The sequence below is a fragment of the Balaenoptera musculus genome, chromosome 13, assembly GCF_009873245.2.
Source record: "Balaenoptera musculus isolate JJ_BM4_2016_0621 chromosome 13, mBalMus1.pri.v3, whole genome shotgun sequence".
Lineage (NCBI taxonomy): Eukaryota > Metazoa > Chordata > Mammalia > Artiodactyla > Balaenopteridae > Balaenoptera > Balaenoptera musculus.
This window is the reverse complement of record NC_045797.1, coordinates 31,544,519-31,561,994: the sequence shown is the minus strand read 5'-3', so window position 1 is coordinate 31,561,994 and position 17,476 is coordinate 31,544,519. Positions and strand designations below refer to the sequence as shown.

General features: G+C 46.8%; 1 protein-coding gene across 1 annotated transcript; it reads left to right on the top strand.

Annotated features, from left to right (window-relative positions):
- Positions 1 to 9,720: 9,720 nt before the first annotated feature.
- LOC118906352 (gastrokine-3-like) lies at positions 9,721 to 14,259 on the top strand. The gene is given in 6 exon segments (XM_036873824.1): positions 9,721 to 9,855; positions 10,267 to 10,401; positions 12,023 to 12,083; positions 12,086 to 12,126; positions 13,099 to 13,240; positions 14,165 to 14,259. Coding segments are annotated over 6 exon segments (609 nt in total).
- The last annotated feature ends 3,217 nt before the right edge of the window (positions 14,260 to 17,476 follow it).

Here is a 17,476-nt window from a genome sequence, read left to right as displayed (position 1 = left end):
TATACTTCAACAACAAAACATAGTGGAACCATCGAATCTCTTTTTGGATGTGTAGGCTCTGAATTCCCTCCTGCAAGATACAGAATAGCTCTCAGACTGAATTTCTGAGTTTTACAATACTAACTTTTATAATACAACTGAACAGAATAGGTAATAGAGTCAATTATGGAATCAGATTTGGGGGTAAGTTACAAAAATTATCTGAGCCTCAGTTCCATCATCTTTAAATTAATAGTAATAAGACTCACCTCGTATACCTGATGTGTGAATTAAATAAGATGATACATGGCAAGAGGCCAGGATGGGGCTGGGCCCACAGGAAACCTTCAATAAACTGTCACTATTATGACTATTTAGTTTGAAAGGAGGCACAGAGACAGCAGCTGTGTGACCTTCAACAAGTCCCACAACCTCTCTAATTCTCATTTTTCAACATGAAACACATACTTAATGCTCCATCGAAAGCCATCGTCCTCTTCTGATGGAGCAGGCTAACCCACTAGCTTTAGGAGCCTGGGGTTGAGAATGCCATGGAGGTTCTATTTCTACCATCACTCCTGCTGCCCCCCCCAGTCTTCCCTGGTTAATTCTTCAGAGGGAGGCAAGGGTCAGAGCTGAGTGATGCAGAAGACAAGTGGATTTTCCAAGGGAATGGACCTGGGTAAAGAGGTGTGGACCAGAGGTGCAGTCCAGGACCCCTTCAACCGTATATTGAGTCCCTGTTTGGGGTTATAGAAGCAAGTTTGCTGAGAAATGGCACGGGGAGTTGGATAAATGATGACTTCTGAGTTTTAATGAATCACAAGCAACAGCCCTCTGACCCTACCTGGGCAGCTTCTTCTCTCCTGCAGTCAGAGCGGTAACAGCTTCCTTACACCATCTTCGGCTTGCTGAGCTGTGCCCTCTCGTCTTTCTGGATGGTCAAAGATCCCCCAGCGACAGCTCTGGGGATGTCACTGATGCTATATGATAAGAGGCAGGAATGGTGTTGGGCCACATAGGTGCTGTGTATTGGAGTCTTAAGGAGCAGATATATAACACCATTATTTCCAGGTTCAGATATGGGAGTTAGATGCACTCACTAGGAGCAGATATATGGAGATCAAAATATCATCTTTATTACCAATAAGAGGTGGGTTGGTTTTGATGTTTGCCCACAGACAGCTGCAGGCCGACACACAGGGCCTGTCCCCAGGGGTTTACCACACAGCTGCACGCAGAAGATGCCAAATCTGCAGACAGACATATCCTGAAGGGAGCCTGGAAGGAGGGGGCTACCTATGCCAGCCCCCTCTCCCCCATCACCAATCAGATAAGGTACATCTCCTCTCCTAGGAAGGAGGGAGGAGGAATAGGGCAAAGCTGGAAGCGTTTCTACTCTATTGTTTCCCTCCTGAAGAATGGAAGAAATGCCCTCCCCTCCATGGAAACATGAGGGTAGGGGGCTACTTCTCCCTAAACAACCCCCAAAGCTCAAAACTCCGACAACAAAGGTGTATTTCTTGCTAATCTTTTTCACTCTGGGACTCAGGAAGACAGAGTAGCCTCTACTTGGAATATCACTGTTGCTTGCTGCAGAAGGAAAGGGAATATGGTGTCACAGATGTTGGCTCCTAAAACTTCTGCCTGGAAGTGACAAATCCCACTTCCCTTCACATTCATTGGCGAAAACAAGTCACATGGGCAAGTCTGATGTCCATAGGGCAGGGAGATAAAATGCTTTCCTCCCTCTCAGGGAGGGGCATCCCATATTTGAAACAATAATACAATCTCCTTTACCTCCTTCCAGTGAGAATAGGGGAGATCTGGCTGGGTGACCACAGTGAGATGAAACAAATAATTCTGCTCTGGTAAGGAAGGTGGAAATTTTCTATGGTGACAGGTAAATAGCTGGTGACCTACCAGGAAAGTATATCTGATATTTTATGAACTGCTGTACTTGGCAATTAGTCTGTAGGTCATGGGCGGGGGATAGGTAATCGTGAAGGGCCTTGAACAGCACTTTCCAAAACCAGAACACTAACCAGGGAAAAAGGTTAGATATCAGGTAACTTGGGGATCCTGGGTGTGGAAGAAAGAGGCAGAGGAATAACCCGCTAACAAGATGGCATTATAGTTGGAGCTTGAGCAAGGAGGTAAGGAGGGCCTTCTCTTTATAAGGACAGGAACTTCCCTGGCGGTCCAGTGGTTAAGACTCCACGCTTCCACCGCAAGGTGCACGGGTTCGATCCCTGGTCGGGGAACTAAGATCCCACATGCCTTGCTGTGTGGCCAAAAAAAAAAAAGTTTTGAGGACGGGTACAGAAGAGTATTGAGTGTTGGGTGGCTAAGTTGGAAATGAGATACGATGTGAAGGAATCTCAGGGGCTTAGAGAGGGTCAAGGCTGGCAGCTGTTGTCCGGGGGGCTTGGTGTGGTCCTTGATCCTTGAGTAGGAACACAGGTGGAAGCGTCCGGGCCACAGCCACCAAAAATCTCCATCGGCCACATACAGGGGTTTGAATGGGCAGTAGTGGCTGCATAGGGAGGTGACTTGACCCAAGAGAAACACTTGGATCAAGTGTTTCTTGGTCCTCCCCAACCTGCCCTAATAGTTCAAACTTCCTTGTCCTTCTCCAGGGGCCAGACCACTCCCCAATTCACTCAACAAATTATCCAGCGTCCCCTGTTGCCAGGCCACAGGGTCAACTGGAGCCCAAAAGAGAGGGGAAAGTGTCTTCTTCCAATTCTCCTTATTTTATTCCACTTACATAGGGATCTACCACCATCCACTTGGGGTGTAGGGTGGGATTAAGGAAGAATGGAGTGAAGATGGTTTCGCTTTTATGACTCTTCAAATAAAATGTTTTTTTTTTTTTTTAAGGTTGTGGAATGCTTGCTTTAAAAATGTTTGCTGTCTAGTGAAATTTTTTTTTAAATCCAACACAATTTCTGATTCTGTTCACCGGATTGGCTAAGGTTTCCATCTTTTTCCTGCCCCTGCCCCGTGCTGGGCCCTTCGAGCTGATGTTTTCCTTTTAGAGGCACAGTTCACGTAGACCTGCCTTTTAAGATGGCGGGAATAAACACCTCCCCTCCCCATGCCCATACTTGCAATAATGAATCCAGATTCTGTGAATTTAGAGGAAAAGAATTCACAAAACAGAAAGAGGAGCTATATAAGGCTTGCATGTGTGTAGTGGGTGAAGGAATCCTATCCTTCTCCCAGACCAGAGCACAGCTCGTGTGTGTGTGTGTGTGTGTGTGTGTGTGTGTGTGTGTGTGTGAACATCTGAACTACACTTGCACAGAACCCTTCTCTCAGGCCCCCCTGCAGGCCTCCCTGAGTCACAGCCCCGCCTTTCCAAAGAGTTGCCCCAATTTGCATTATAAGGCAAAACTGAGGTTTCTGACTTCTCTTCTTAAAGCTGTAGGAAGTAGAAGCAGCAAGTGCTGAGAGGCGTGGCCCGGGGTCACATTTCCACCGTGACTCAAGGAGTCTTCTTGGAAAACAGGTCCCAGAGCGTGCTCTTTTTCAGCAGCCTCTCGGTGATAAGCGGTGAGGGGTTGCCCCGTGCTGCCCGGCGCTGCCTGATGCTTCTCCCAACATGACTGCCTGCTCTGCCCATTGCCTGGGGTCCACGGACTACATGCCCTTGGCCTTGGAGGCACCTCAAGAGGCTCCTTGTGGGCGACAGTAGAACCGAGAGAGGTGCCACGGGCGGGGCCGCAGCAGATGCGGGGAATGCTGCGAGGCAGGCAGAGCCCAGCGGGTCGGGGCAGGTGTGCAGGTTGGGAAGTTCCAGGAAGGGAGTAAGGGTCACAGCGGGAGGCGCCCTGGCCTGGGAGTAGAATCAGGCGGCAGGGAGTCTGGGGCCGAAAAGAGCTGGCGCTCCAGGGAGGCAGATGTCCAGGGTCAGGGAGACCTGCGAGGCTGGGTTAGGACCAGGCCCTCAGGACCCGAGGCAGGACCCTGGAGCTGGAAGAAATGGGGAGCTGAGCTCAGAACCAAGTCAGCCGCTCAGGTACAAGACCACTATTGGGTCCGGATATAAAATAAAGCCCCAATCCTGAGGCATAGGACAAGGGCTCAGTCACCAGATCCCTGAGTCACCAGAAGCAACTGGCTCAAGGCTGTCGGAATTAGCATGGCCTAGAGCACAAGGGATGCCAAAGTCTGGGCCATGGTTGAGTGTGACGGTGGTCCTGCTGACCCATGAGGCATGAACTGATCTCTGGGAAAACCACAAGGTCCCTGCCTGCCTATCTTTGAATAACCCCTCACCTGCTTCCTGTTGCATCTTCCCTCCCCGAGCCCTACCAGGTAATCAGATAGCGACAACCACCTGACCATGTCACAGCTTCCCACGCCCTCGGCACCTTGTACATCGACCCACCCAAATGTTCTCGGAAGGTCCCGCCTGCTTTGGAAGCCCCACCAACTTCCCATTCAACCCCAGTCATCCCATCCTTGAAACAATAACCTTCTTTGTCCCAGTTTCCCCATCTCTGACTGACAAAAGGTATTACCTTGGTGAAGGGGATGAGTTGGAGGGGAAACCTGGAGTCATGGGTGCCATCAGAAGTGAGATGAAGATGATGATGTTGGGAGGAGAGAAAAGGCAGAGTGAGATACGTCACAAAGGAAAGATTCAGAACTTTAGGGACCACCTAAATTCGGGAAAGGAGAGGGGGACACACAGAAGTGACACTAAGATTTTGAACATGACGGTCCTGCACACATTTTCCTGCTGTCGCTTTGAATTTTAGCTTTCACTAATTTTGTTTTCCTTTTGTCTGGTGTGGAGAAGTCTGAAATCTGCACGAGGATGAAGTGGAAAGAGCACTGGGCTTGGCACGGAGGGTGTGGGCACTGCATCCTCCCAGACTGGCTGCATGTCTTCATGTTTCATTCTTTCACCTATAAAATGGGGAAAGATCACCTTCATCACCTATTCCAAGGGAAATAATGTAAATGAAATATTTGTAAACTATGCAAAATAAGTGTAAGGTGTTACGTGCAGATAATTGCCAGCTCACTCTGCAACAAGCGTTCTCCTCTCTCAAGGGCTTCCTGGCTTCCCCGGTCTCTCACGAGGGGCCCGAGTTTCACCTTCTTTGCTCCTACCGCCACCCTGTGGCTGCTTTGAGAATTGCATGCTACACTTAGGGATGCTAAGCAAGAAGGAAAAATAAGACAAGTTTACAAACAGAAAAGTATTTGTTAAGTCTTTCCAAGTTAGTTAATAAATTCAACGCATTGCCAATCGAAAGCTCCTAATAAGTTGATTCTAAATTCCTATGGAAGACTGAATGGGCAAGAATAGTCAAGACAAATTTGAAAAATAAGAATAAAGAGGGGGAGAAAAATATGTTAGAAAGCTATAGTTATACAAACTGGGATATTGTCACAAGAGTAAGCAGATGGATCAGTGTAGCACAATGGAAAATCCAGAAGGATCTCTGCATATATGGGAATTTAGCATACAATAAAGATACTATTTTAAATAAAAGGGGGAAGAATTCAATAAATGGGATTAGGACAACTGACTGCCCATTAAGACCTAAGTGACACTGTCATAAAACTTAATCCTAAATAAATTGTAGATCTAAACTTACAAAACGCAATTATATAGTATTAAAGGAAAATGTTTGGGGAGTAACAAAGACTTCAAAATATTTTAAAACCCACAAAACAAAACCATAACCTAAGTGATTGATAAAATTGATTACATCAACATTCTAAAAATTCTGTTCATCAAAAGAGTGTAAACAAAGTTAAATAAGTGAAAGTATGAGAGAAGAATTTTGCAACAAATGAATATTATATGAAGAAAATCCTACAAATGAATTTTTAAATGACTCAAAACAAGAGCAAAGTATAAAAATAAGCAAGTCAAAAGAAAAGCAAATGGTCAATAAGCTTATGAAAATATTCACTTAATAATCCAAGAAACGCAAAGTAAAACAATTATCATGTCATTTTCACCAATTCGACTGCAAAAATTGAAAACATTTAACTGTCAGAGAGAGTCTGGGAAAAGGACACTCATTTTGTGTTGGTGAATAGTGTAATTATTCAATAAACTATGCTATATCTATATTGTGCTCAAATGGAAAAGGATGAGGGAGCTCTCAGTGCATGACATAGTACAATCTCTGGATGTGTTGAATGAAAAATCACATTGAAATGAAATACATACAGTATGATACTATTAATGTGAACCATTAGAAACACTACAGATTTCCTATGGATTCCTGTGGGCATGTGTGTATGTGCATGTAGGTATGCACAGGCAAAAGGTCCCATCAGATGTTCACCAAACAAAATATGGTAGTCACCTTTGGAGAGGAGATGGGAATTGAGGTGTTGGTCAAAAGGGATGCTAGCCTTAACCTGCATGTTTTAAAAGGATGCATTATTTGTGTAATTAAAGACTTATTTAAAGAAGAAACTGACTAACGTGATAGATGGTATTTTCCAAAGATGGCCACAACGATATGTCCAATCCCTCCTGCTCTTGGCAATGTGAACTTGCCAATCCCCACCTCCATCAGCTTTCAAATATCAGAGCTGGCATCCAAAGCCAGATAATCTAGATGACATCCAGTCTAAGCCTATGACCATCCAACACTGCTCTGACTAATTAACCCTTACAACAATCCTATAAGGTAATACTGCTAACATCCCCATTTTACAGAAGAGGAAGCTGAGGCTCATCCAGGAATTACAAATAGCAAGGAACTAGTTAAAAAAAGAAAGAAGAAAGAAAATCTTATGGAAAAATATTCAGTCATCTATAATCAAGGAGATAAAACTAAAACAAAAATAAGATATGATGTCATACTTAAACCATTAAAACTTTAAAAAAAGAATCATGTTTATTACCATAAAATTTGTATATGCATACATTATGGGTGAAAGTGCAAATAAACACAATACTTTGAAAAGCATTTGGGCAGTGTGTATCATGAATCATAATGTGTTTCAAACACATAATGTGTTTCAATTTCAATCTACTTCTGGGAGTTTATCTTATAGAAATAATACAAAAGAATAAAAATGTTTTCACACCAAGACATTCATTGCAACATTATGCATATAATTAGAAAGAAAACCCTTTTGGATTTTGTATTTGTATATCCTCTGCTTCCCCCTGCTTTTTAAATGTCTTTAAATGATTATTTGAAATATATCGTTATAAAAAAGTAGAACACCACATTTATTTATGGAAATTATATTAATAAATTCCCATGGGAAAATACCAGGAGAAATTACGTGAGAATAATCATAACTTTGTGAGAGTGTTGGGGTGAACTTTATTTTCAAGATGCTCAGTAATGTTCTCATCCTGTTTAAAGATTTATTTTATTTACTTATTTTTTATTTTTTTACAGTAGGACCTTGTTTTTTATCCATTCTATACGTAAAAGGTTACATCTGCTAACCCCAAACTCCCACTCCATCCCTCTCCCAACCCTCTCCCCACTGGCAACCACCAGTCTGTTCTCTACGTCCTGTAGGACAAAACTGTTATGATGCTTGTCTGTCTGCCAATCTCTTTTCCTAAATCATAGTTTTTGCCTTAAAGAGGCTGGGCCAGGAAATCCCACCCTACAATCTGGCACAGGATGGGTTTCTTCCTGCCACTGGGTATGATGCCGGCAGGCAGTAAAGCATCAGGCCATCCAGAAGCTCGTGGGCCCCGCCCCTGTGCCCACGGAGGGGAGTCAGGCCTGGAATGTCCACGGTCCACAGTCCCAGCCCTGCATGCCTGGCATTCTTCATCATCCAGGCCTGTCTGCTGGCAGCCGAGGTCCTTGACAGTTGCTTCATCTGCAGTGGGGTTTAAAGCCAATGTCTGCAACTGCATTATGCTGTTATCTAGATTGAGGATTAACACCTCTATTGATTTGATGGGGAAAACGGCTCCGAAATCCCCCTTGACAAGCTCTCTCTTTATCAAGAAACCACTCCGATCTCACCCACTTAGCAATTCACAGCAAGTGCCTATATGAACTGAAATTAGGCAGCTCCCAATCTGCCCGCTCTGTCCAACCCCAAGAGACAAGGTAGCAGTAACTCAAGCCTGGCGCGTCACCCTCACCCCAAGGGCCTGGAATGAATCTGGAATGAAGCTCATAAAACCCAGACCGGCTTTCAGAACCCTTATTACCAGGAGATAACACGTCTCCACATTCACTCATACTGGCCTCCAATCCGTTCTCCGCAGAGAGCTGGAAGAGGTTTCTTAAAGACCCTCTGGTGGCTCCCATCACACATACAATAGAAAATAACCCAGGCCCAGCCTCCATGGCCACCCAGCCTGCACCCACTACCTTTCCCGCCGAGCACTGGCGCTTTTCCCAGCCTCTGCTGGGGACACGCTCTTCTCCCTCCTCCAGAGTGACCCACACATCCTGGTTGGCCTGGCACTTTGCTCTGGCACTCAAGAAACCTCTCAGTCCCCAGCAAACCCAAACCATGCATCAGGCTGCTTCCCCAACCAACCCCACACGTCTAGCTGGCCACACCCAGGCTTCTGGAAGGTCTTAGCCCAAAAGTCACTTCTCAGAAAGGCCTGACCCTTCCCCAGCTACTCCCCCGGCAACTGAATTGGGTCCTCATTGCTATTCTCTCTCGTGACACTCTTTTCGGTTGAGGGCACTTCCAGAAATTATTTACTGCTTCATTCACCATCATTGATTGAGGACCTAGGTGCTATTGTTTTATGGGCTGGGGATACAGCAGTAAACAAAGCAGACAGGAGTCCCTAGCTTCAGAGAGCTTACATCCTACAGGAAGAAACGGTATGATTTTTAGAGGCAAACTACATAGAGTGATCAGTGTGACAGAGAAAAAGAAAGCAAGAGGGGAAAGAGAATGTCAGGGGTGGCGTCCTCAGTCTTAGACAGGGCTCCCAGGGACGTTGCATCTTGATCACCAAAGAGGAGGAAGTGTCTTTATTCCCATCCTGCCAGACCTACTAGAGAATGGACTTGAGGACACGGGGAGGGGGAAGGGTAAGCTGGGACGAAGTGAGAGAGTGGCATGGACATATATACACTACCAAACGTAAAATAGATAGCTAGTGGGAAGCAGCCGCATAGCACAGGGAGATCAGCTCGGTGCTTTGTGACCACCTAGAGGGGTGGGATAGGGAGGGTGGGAGGGAGACGCAAGAGGGAGGAGATATGGGGATATATGTATATGTATAGCTGATTCACTTTGTTATAAAGCAGAAACTAACACACCATTGTAAAGCAATTATACTCCAATAAAGATGTTAAAAAAAAAAAAGATGAGGAAGCAAAACTCGGATTCCTGGGAGTAAATGTTCCAGACAGATGGAACAAAACGTGCAAAGGCCCTGAGCAAAGAACAGTGGAGAAACCAGAGTAGCCGGAGCTGACAGGTGAGAGGAGCAAGAGTTGCAAGTGAAGGCAGAGAGGTAACAGAGGTCTGACCCTGTGGGACCCAGTAGGTCCCTGTAACTCATGTGGCTTTTATACTGCATGAGATAGGAAGCTACAGCTGGGTTTGGTCTGCCTTGGGATTTAACTGGGGTGCTCTGACAAACACTTGTTAGGAGGCTTTCAAAAGATTCCAGGGGGCGGATTAAATGAGGGTAGTAGTAGCAGAGTTGATGAGAAGTTATTTAATCCTGTATATATTTTGAAGGTACAGCTGAAAAGATTTTCTTCTCAGTTGGATATGGTTGGGAAGGAAAAAAGAGTCAAGATGACTCCAATAGCACTGACCTTAGTGGAGAGAAGGATGGTGGTTCCATTCACTGAGATGGAGACTGTGGGCAGCAGGTTGGCGGGGGTGGAGATCAGTTCTGAACGTGTTGACTTTCAGATGATTAGACATCAAGTAGAGGATTAGATGCATGAGTCTGGGGGTCGAGAGAGAGTTGGGCTGGTGTGTATACACTTGGGAATGTTTAGAGTCGAGACTGTATTTAAAGCCGTAACACAGTGGGTGAAATTACTAAGTGAGCTAAGTGTAGACAGAAAAGAGGAAAGGTCCAAGGACTAAGGTCTAGGACCATCCACATTTCGAGGCTGGGGAAGTGAAAGGGAGAAGGCTGGTCAGAATGATGGAAACAAACAGGCAAACGTGTGTGTCCCGGAGGCTCACTGAGGCCCACAACGGTGTCAAATGCTGCTGTTTTGTCAAATAAGAGGAGGTCTGAGAAATGACCTTTGCATTTAGTGTTGTAATGGTCATTAGATTTGTTAAGGGCAGTTTCAGTAGTGTCTTTGGACTAAGCCTGGTCTCCAGAACATCAGTGACAGCCATCCACTGGATGGATCTGTTGGGACCCAGGGCATCCGTGTCAATGCCTTTCGAGGTATAGCCAGCATCCGAGACAACAATGTTTTGAATGAATGGGATGGAATCTTGGACTTCGAGAACGTAAGATGTGGAACACGTTCATTACAAGTGCCAAAGAAAGCCTTGCCTGCTCCAACATTTTGCCTTATGCTTTTCCGGAGAGAAGAGGACCCTGTCTACATAGACCTTCTCTAGGTTTAGGATCTTGAGGGAATACATCTCTTTAGATAAGGGACCAGCTTTCTTGCATTTGCAGTGACTTCTTTTTGAGCCAGTGACCGCAGTAGGGAATTCTGTGATCTCTAGGGATCCTACATCCCCTTGTGTTCCTCTCCTGTGTTGACTTCACAGGGCTCCTGAAGGCCTCTGAAATAAGAGAGCCATTTCAAGAACCCAGATTTCTTATAACTGGTATGTGCTATGGAGGTCTTTTGTCTTGATCTCAGATTTTAATCAGTTTATTTCAAAAATAGGAGAATAATTTATTTTCACTTTTAGAAATATTGCTTCCACTTGCCCAGATGGTTGGGTATGGTGAGGTATGACCTGGCAGAAAGAGGCAGGATGGGGAAGGGACTCCTCCCTGATAGAAAAGCTCTATAACCAGAGATATGGCTCAGCCTTTGTGCACCTCAGTTTCCTCATCTGCAAAGCAGAATCAACAGCTGCCTTTCCTACCGGAAAGGGCTCTGAGAGGATAAAATGAAAGAGAAGCCCACACTCCCTACTCCCTGGATGGGCTTCTGCTGTCCAGCCCCTGCTGTTTGGAAGCTCCCCTCCTACTTCCACACTGGACAGCTCAGGACAGACCCCGCAAACACAGGCTTTCTCTCTGCTCCTGCCTGGACCTCCCATGCTCTCCTTCCCAAACACCATCTCCCTCACTCTTCACCTGACCTGCTCCTGATTTCCTTGAGGACACGGCTCCCGTGTCCTCCTCAAAGGGATGCAGTCCAGGGATTTCCAACTCTGTTTTAAGCCATAGAGACTTTTCTTCCAACGAAAGATTTCACAAAATGCCACTCTATGGAATGGAAGTCAGAACTGCTCTGGCTGGAGGAGGGAGATGGGCTCAGTCAGACTCAGCTGGAGAACCTCGGCTTTACTGCAAAACTCAGAGAGGCTGAAGGTCAGATCCAGGGCCACGTCAGGAGTGGTCAGTGGCAGACCCAGAACCAGGATCTGAGTCTAGAGGTCCGGGCCGAGGCGCCTCCTCACCCTGTACATCCGGAGAGCAATCTATCTCACACACTGGCTTCACAAGCAGGCAGTATCTTGTCTCATCCTTTCATGGCATCCCCGCGGGAGAGGGTCTACTTCTCCTGCGTTACAGATGGGGAGGCTGAGGGTCATGGAGGCGGCTGAGGACCTTGAACAGGACCTTAAATTCAGCTTTGTTTCTGGGGCTGACGCCCTACCCCTCCAGCCCCACCAGTCTGTGAAGGGTATGCAGAGTGCCCCGGGGGATACCTTCCCGTGGTGCCTGCAGCAGTGACAGTGCTACGGGCCCTCGGGGGCAGCAGGGACCCGTGTGCATTGCCAGTCCTGCCGCTGGCACTTTGCTCTGGCGCCCAGGGCCACGCTACGCCGGGATGCTCCATGCCACAGTCTGAAGGACCAGCTTCGTGCAGCACTGATGGCAAGTAGGAGGCCACTATACTGTGACTGAATGAATGACAGTGTTCTGCTGTGTTGCTTTAAGGCCCTTCTGGAGGCTAAGCTGTTTAGCAAGATGGCCTGTGTCCTAGCCAAGATGGATGAAGCTGTCCAACTTTGGACGATATTAGTAAGGCCCTGGACCACCAGGTAAGTGAAACCAGCTCACTGTGGTCCCCTCCTAGTTTGGTGTTTTCCAACTCTACATCCTGACCTCCTAGGATGGTGCTGTATACACAGGGGAATTCAGTTCATACTTGTTCTTAATGTGCATGAAATTCTATCGCCGTGCAAAGGACTCCAAGTCCAGTCCATGGCCCATTTAAATTACATCATATGAATGAAAATGGACCAATGAAAACGCCATACAATGACATAATTTTAATTTATTCCAAAAGGGTATGAGCTACATGTTAGTGAATATAAGTAGTTGAATATAAATATTAGAGTGAACTAATAGAGTATTTTTATCCTCATGCCTTCTCTCCTCCCCTGCACACCCTTTACACACATACACACACATATTATCTTTAGTTTAAAATGAACCCAGACTGCTGAAACTCTCTCCCTCTCAGCCTCTTAAATGACAAGGGCTGTCAAATAAATTAAAAAGCAGCAGGAGGTCCTTGGCAAATCATTGAAATCTGGCATCATTTGCTTAAATAACCCGCCCAGGACATTTGGGCAAAATGAATGTCCATTTCAGGTGGATTGCTGATTCTTGGGGGAAAAAAATGCACTTTGGGTCACATAAAAATAAAACAATTTGTCATTTTTTTTAAAGAGAGGTAGAAAGTATTCCCCTCATCTGATTTATAGCAAGCAAAAGCATGATATAAATGAAACACATAATTTTAGAGATGAGAAAAGCACTGGAGGCTGGGAGAGTTGAGAATTTAAGGGTGAAAGGAATACAGACTTTCAAGGACACACAGGCTCACACACAGATTTTTTTGGAGTAATGTCATCACCTTGTGGTCAGACAGGATATTGCTGCTATAGACAAAACTCAAGGGCAAGTTCATGGCTATTTTTGTGCACTGGAATAGGTTTCTCGCTCTTCTCCCTTGCTGCACCACCTCTATCTGCTGTCTCACCATTTTGAAAGGCCACCTCTTCCAGGCTTTAAAGCATTATCCATCCACTCGAGGCCTGACCTACGCTATTTTACCCATCCGGGTCAAGAACTTAGCCCAGTATGGAGAGCCCATCAAGGATGTGTGCCAACAGGTCCCCACCTACTTTGCCCAAGAGCAAAAAGAAGGTGTGTTAATAACTTAACTAGAAACTCAAGACCATGGTTGAGGCAAATGGTGTAGTATGATTTTTAGGTGCTTAGCAAATTCTAATGACAGTTTTCAGGTCAATTCCATTTCTTTGCTACTGGGTATAAAAACTAATGAGCCCTGAAATGTATTTCCCCCTGGTGGCAGCGAAGATTTCCTGACACCAGGGATCACTGAGAACAGGCAGCAGAGTTAACTTGGCTTTACCAGAAGGTTGAGGACAGTCATTTCACCATCGGGATTGGACAGCTGGTGATACTCTCACCTGACCCAAAGTTTCATCCTCCCCTCCCCTCCCCCTGCCCAAGCAGCACTGTGCTTGGCATCCTACGTAGGAGGCCCACTGCTTTGGGGTTCTCAGTCCTCCTTTTTCTCTGGCTGTCCAGATGCTGGGAGGCAGGACCCTGATAGTTATGGACCACATGCTGGGAAAGGAACGGCTCAGGGGCTGGCATCCCTGCTGGGGATATGGTGGGAGATCAGTGGTGACGGGCTTGGAAAGCTACCAGGTAAGACTGCAAAATCTGTCTGCTGCTCCAGAGAGAGTCAATAACCACTTCCCATTAAGCTGTTGCCTGTCACTTACATCTTAGCGTAAACTAACCCAAGGTACAAGGCTTCTTCATAACAGGAACTTCCAGCAGGAAAACACAGAGAACTTGAGGGGCTGGAGGGTTAACGAGGATGATTAAAGAGTGATAAAAGAAATAGGAAAAGGCACATGGAGGCAGTTAGTGCAGCACTGATGAGATCTTCCGTTTTGTTCCCAAGTCTCTGGCTAGTAAAGTTGCGCTGAACTTCACATCTGATTTAGGTGCAACTCCCAATATATCCACTCTACTTAGGGGTCTTAGAGCGATTAAGTGGTCTTTTAAATAAAATGCTTCTCTTTCTTCCTAAAGGTACTGCACTGGCTATTGACCCCAATTCCTGTTTCGAAGTCCAAATTCTGTCCTTCCTGAGACTCTCCATCTGTGGGAAGTTCCCTGGGCTCTGAACCTCCAGGTCGGCCACGTGGAGAGCGGACCTGCCTGGATGGGGACGCTGACCTGAACCCAGAGCTCAGGGACCCAGCCCACCTCTGCCGATGGGAAGCTGCTCATTTCAGACCCCCACCTTCTACTTTTTGACCCAAGATCCGGCTCTGTAATCTAAAAACTGGGTACACTTTCTCCCTCTGGGTTAGAACAATAAAGTTTCTCGCCTCCCTGGTCTAGCAGATGAGCCTTCCCTGCCTGCACTGTCCTCTCTCGAGTTACTGGGTTCCCACCCATGTGCTGTCCACGCCATCACACACCAACATGGTGCAATGGAGGACGTGTCTCTCCTAGAATGTCTCATTTCCAAGGGCCTCTCTTTAGGGTGGCCCTTGAAGAACCCCTTCAGAATTTGGGCCGTAAGTAAATAAATAACAAAAAGACACTAGCCACAGCACAGACTTAAGCTTTCAGGTCTGAGGTCACATCTCTGTTGCCTGCAAATTGATGCTGAGATTCTATGGAGGCCTATTCACTCTGGCCCAGCCTGCACCATGAAAATCCCTGAGAGAGAGCCAAGCGTATGAACAAGGCCTCCCAGACCTCTCTTTGGAACTGGTCTAAACCCCTTCGTGGGAACCCCCAGGCATTTCCCTCTGTTACAAATGAATAAGGGACCTGGCCTCTTTGCACTGGTCCTTTAACTGTCCATCCTTATAGCTGGGAAGGACAGAAAGTCAGCCTCGCCCACAGCACACAGAACATCCCTGGTGCCCTCACCTTAGACGCCAGGATAAACAAGGAAAGAGTCCTGGAAATACAGATACAGATGTCCACCAAAGGTCGTGCTGGAGTTTGGAGTAAATAGGACAGGATCGGGGTGGGGCGGGCTCAACAGCGCATGCGGGTGGCGTGGAAGGCCTCGGGGTGATCTCAGCACTGATTCGCCAAAGACAGAGATGAGCGCAAGCTTTGCAGAGTCATGATGTGGTGTGGTTACCTAGTCATGAATGGAAAAGTGACTGCATGGGAGAGGCCCAAGATAAACCTCTAACTGGGTTTAAATAAGGTATGGTTGGGGCGGCCAGGGGTTCTGAAACTATGGATTTGGTGACATGCAGCTTGTCGAGGATAAGGCAGATGGAGATACCTGCACAGAGCATTCAGGGTAGAAGTATCAGTTGTGACAAGCCAAGGCTTGGTCGACCAGAGGCCCGGAGAGGACCACAAAGCAGGGTCCGGCCCCCAGGGCATGGCCCAGTGAGTCCCGGAGTTAAGTCCCCATGGCTGTCAGTCCATCCTTGACCGGTATCCGCCGTATCCCTGACATCTATCCTCCGGCAACTTCAGGACCAGTCCCTGTCTGGTCCCATGTGCCTGAGTCCCTGTTACAGTTGCCTGGACCCCTGCTCCCGAGTCCTCTGTGATGGTGTGTGGGCTGCTGTCTACTGACAGCTCTGATGCCCATCAAGCCTTCCCCTCCGGACTTCTGAGCTTCAGCTGCTCCTGAATTTCCCATCATCTCCGGGCTCCACCCGATCATTATAACATACCTGTTACTTCCAGGAGACTTTAGACACCCCCCACCCCCAGGCACCCACCATGCTTATCTCCATCTGTTACCATCCCTGCAGACACTCTGCCAGCTAGACTGCTTTCCTCCAGGAAAATCTTGGTTCAAGGCCTGCTGCCCTCCTATGCATCATCACCCTTGGCTGCCGTTGACTCCACTGTAATAGCTCTGTACCAGCTCTGAGAAACAATAAGTACAGCCTTCTAGACCTTACAGGGCTTGTCAAGGTAGATTTTGGTCCTTCAGGTTACAAGCTCAATCTTTATCTTATAAAGAATCTTCCGTGCATGCAGCAGGATTTAGATCTTTTGGGAGTTGGGATTGGAAGGAACAAAATTCCAAAATGTCATAGACTGGGTGACTTGTAAACAACAAACATTTATTTCTCACAGCTTTGGAGGCTGGGAAGTCCAAGATCAAGGCACCAGCAAATTTGGTGTCCGGTGAAGGCCCACTTCCTTGTTCATGGACAGCTGTCTTCTCATGGTGTCCTAATAAGGTGGGAGGGACAAGGGAGCACTCTAGGGCCTCTTTTCTAAGGGACTAAGCCCATTACATTGGGGATTAGGTTTCAACATATGAATTTTAAGGAGACATAAACATTCTAGTCTACAGCACCACCCTACTGATGGCCATTGTTAACGTTTATCCTTAAGAGTTCACCTAATCCATCACTCAATGAAATTTACCATATTTGAATCTCAAACCAGTGCCCATCATCCTGACCCAAACATATTCCATGTGTATCAAGACCACGTGTCTTCTGTTTAAAATACAATCACACTGATATTCATAACAGACTGTTTCCTCCATCTGTGATTGAAGAACTCAAGCTACTTGCTAAGTCCTTTGCAATAATCTTGGAGTGTCCCTAGAAGGGCCTAGGAAGTAGCTAAGAATTAGCTCACTCATCATCTAAGCAGGGAAATCTACTCTCTTTTCTTTCTTTTTTTTTTTTTTTTTCTCTTTTTTCCTGTCTTGGCACAGCTGCTGTTATTGACCTCTGCCGACATCTCCAACGCTGCCTCTGAGGACTGGGCCGAGGGGACTGGGAACCCACAGCCTGCTGTGCTCACAGCTGAGCCATCTCTACTACCTGCCGCTCCTCCAGTGACCATGCGCCCTGGGCAGATGCCTCCGTCTCAGCCTCAGGAGCCAGAGGAACTTGGGCCTCTGGACTCATCTCGAAATAGGGAACTGTGTCTCACCTGTCGCTTTGGTGTCGGTCGTTCACACTGCTGCAACATTATGCCCTGTTTCCTTAGAGAAAGTGTAGTGAAAAACAGGCGTTTCTCTTCTGTGGCTTCTGTGGTTTCTACTCACAGTCTCCACCCACCACCCTGGGGCCTGGAACATGAGCCCTTTGGACACTGGACTGGGGCCAAATCTGAGCACAAGACATCACAGCGTGCTCGGCATTGGTCCTCCCATCTAGGACTCGTTGGGTACAACCGTATCCCAGCTCCCTCTTCCCTGAGCTTTCAATCTCCCTTGGCTTTGTCCTTATCTTCCTGCAAACATGTGCTGGAAGGATCATCAGAGGTCCTTGGTCATGTCTGCAGCCCAGCTGGGAACTGCACAAAACCCTCCCTCCAAGAAATCCCTGAGATTCTTGCAAAAATTCCACCCTTGCCCAGGAGGCCCTTCTCAGAAAGCAGGCCCAA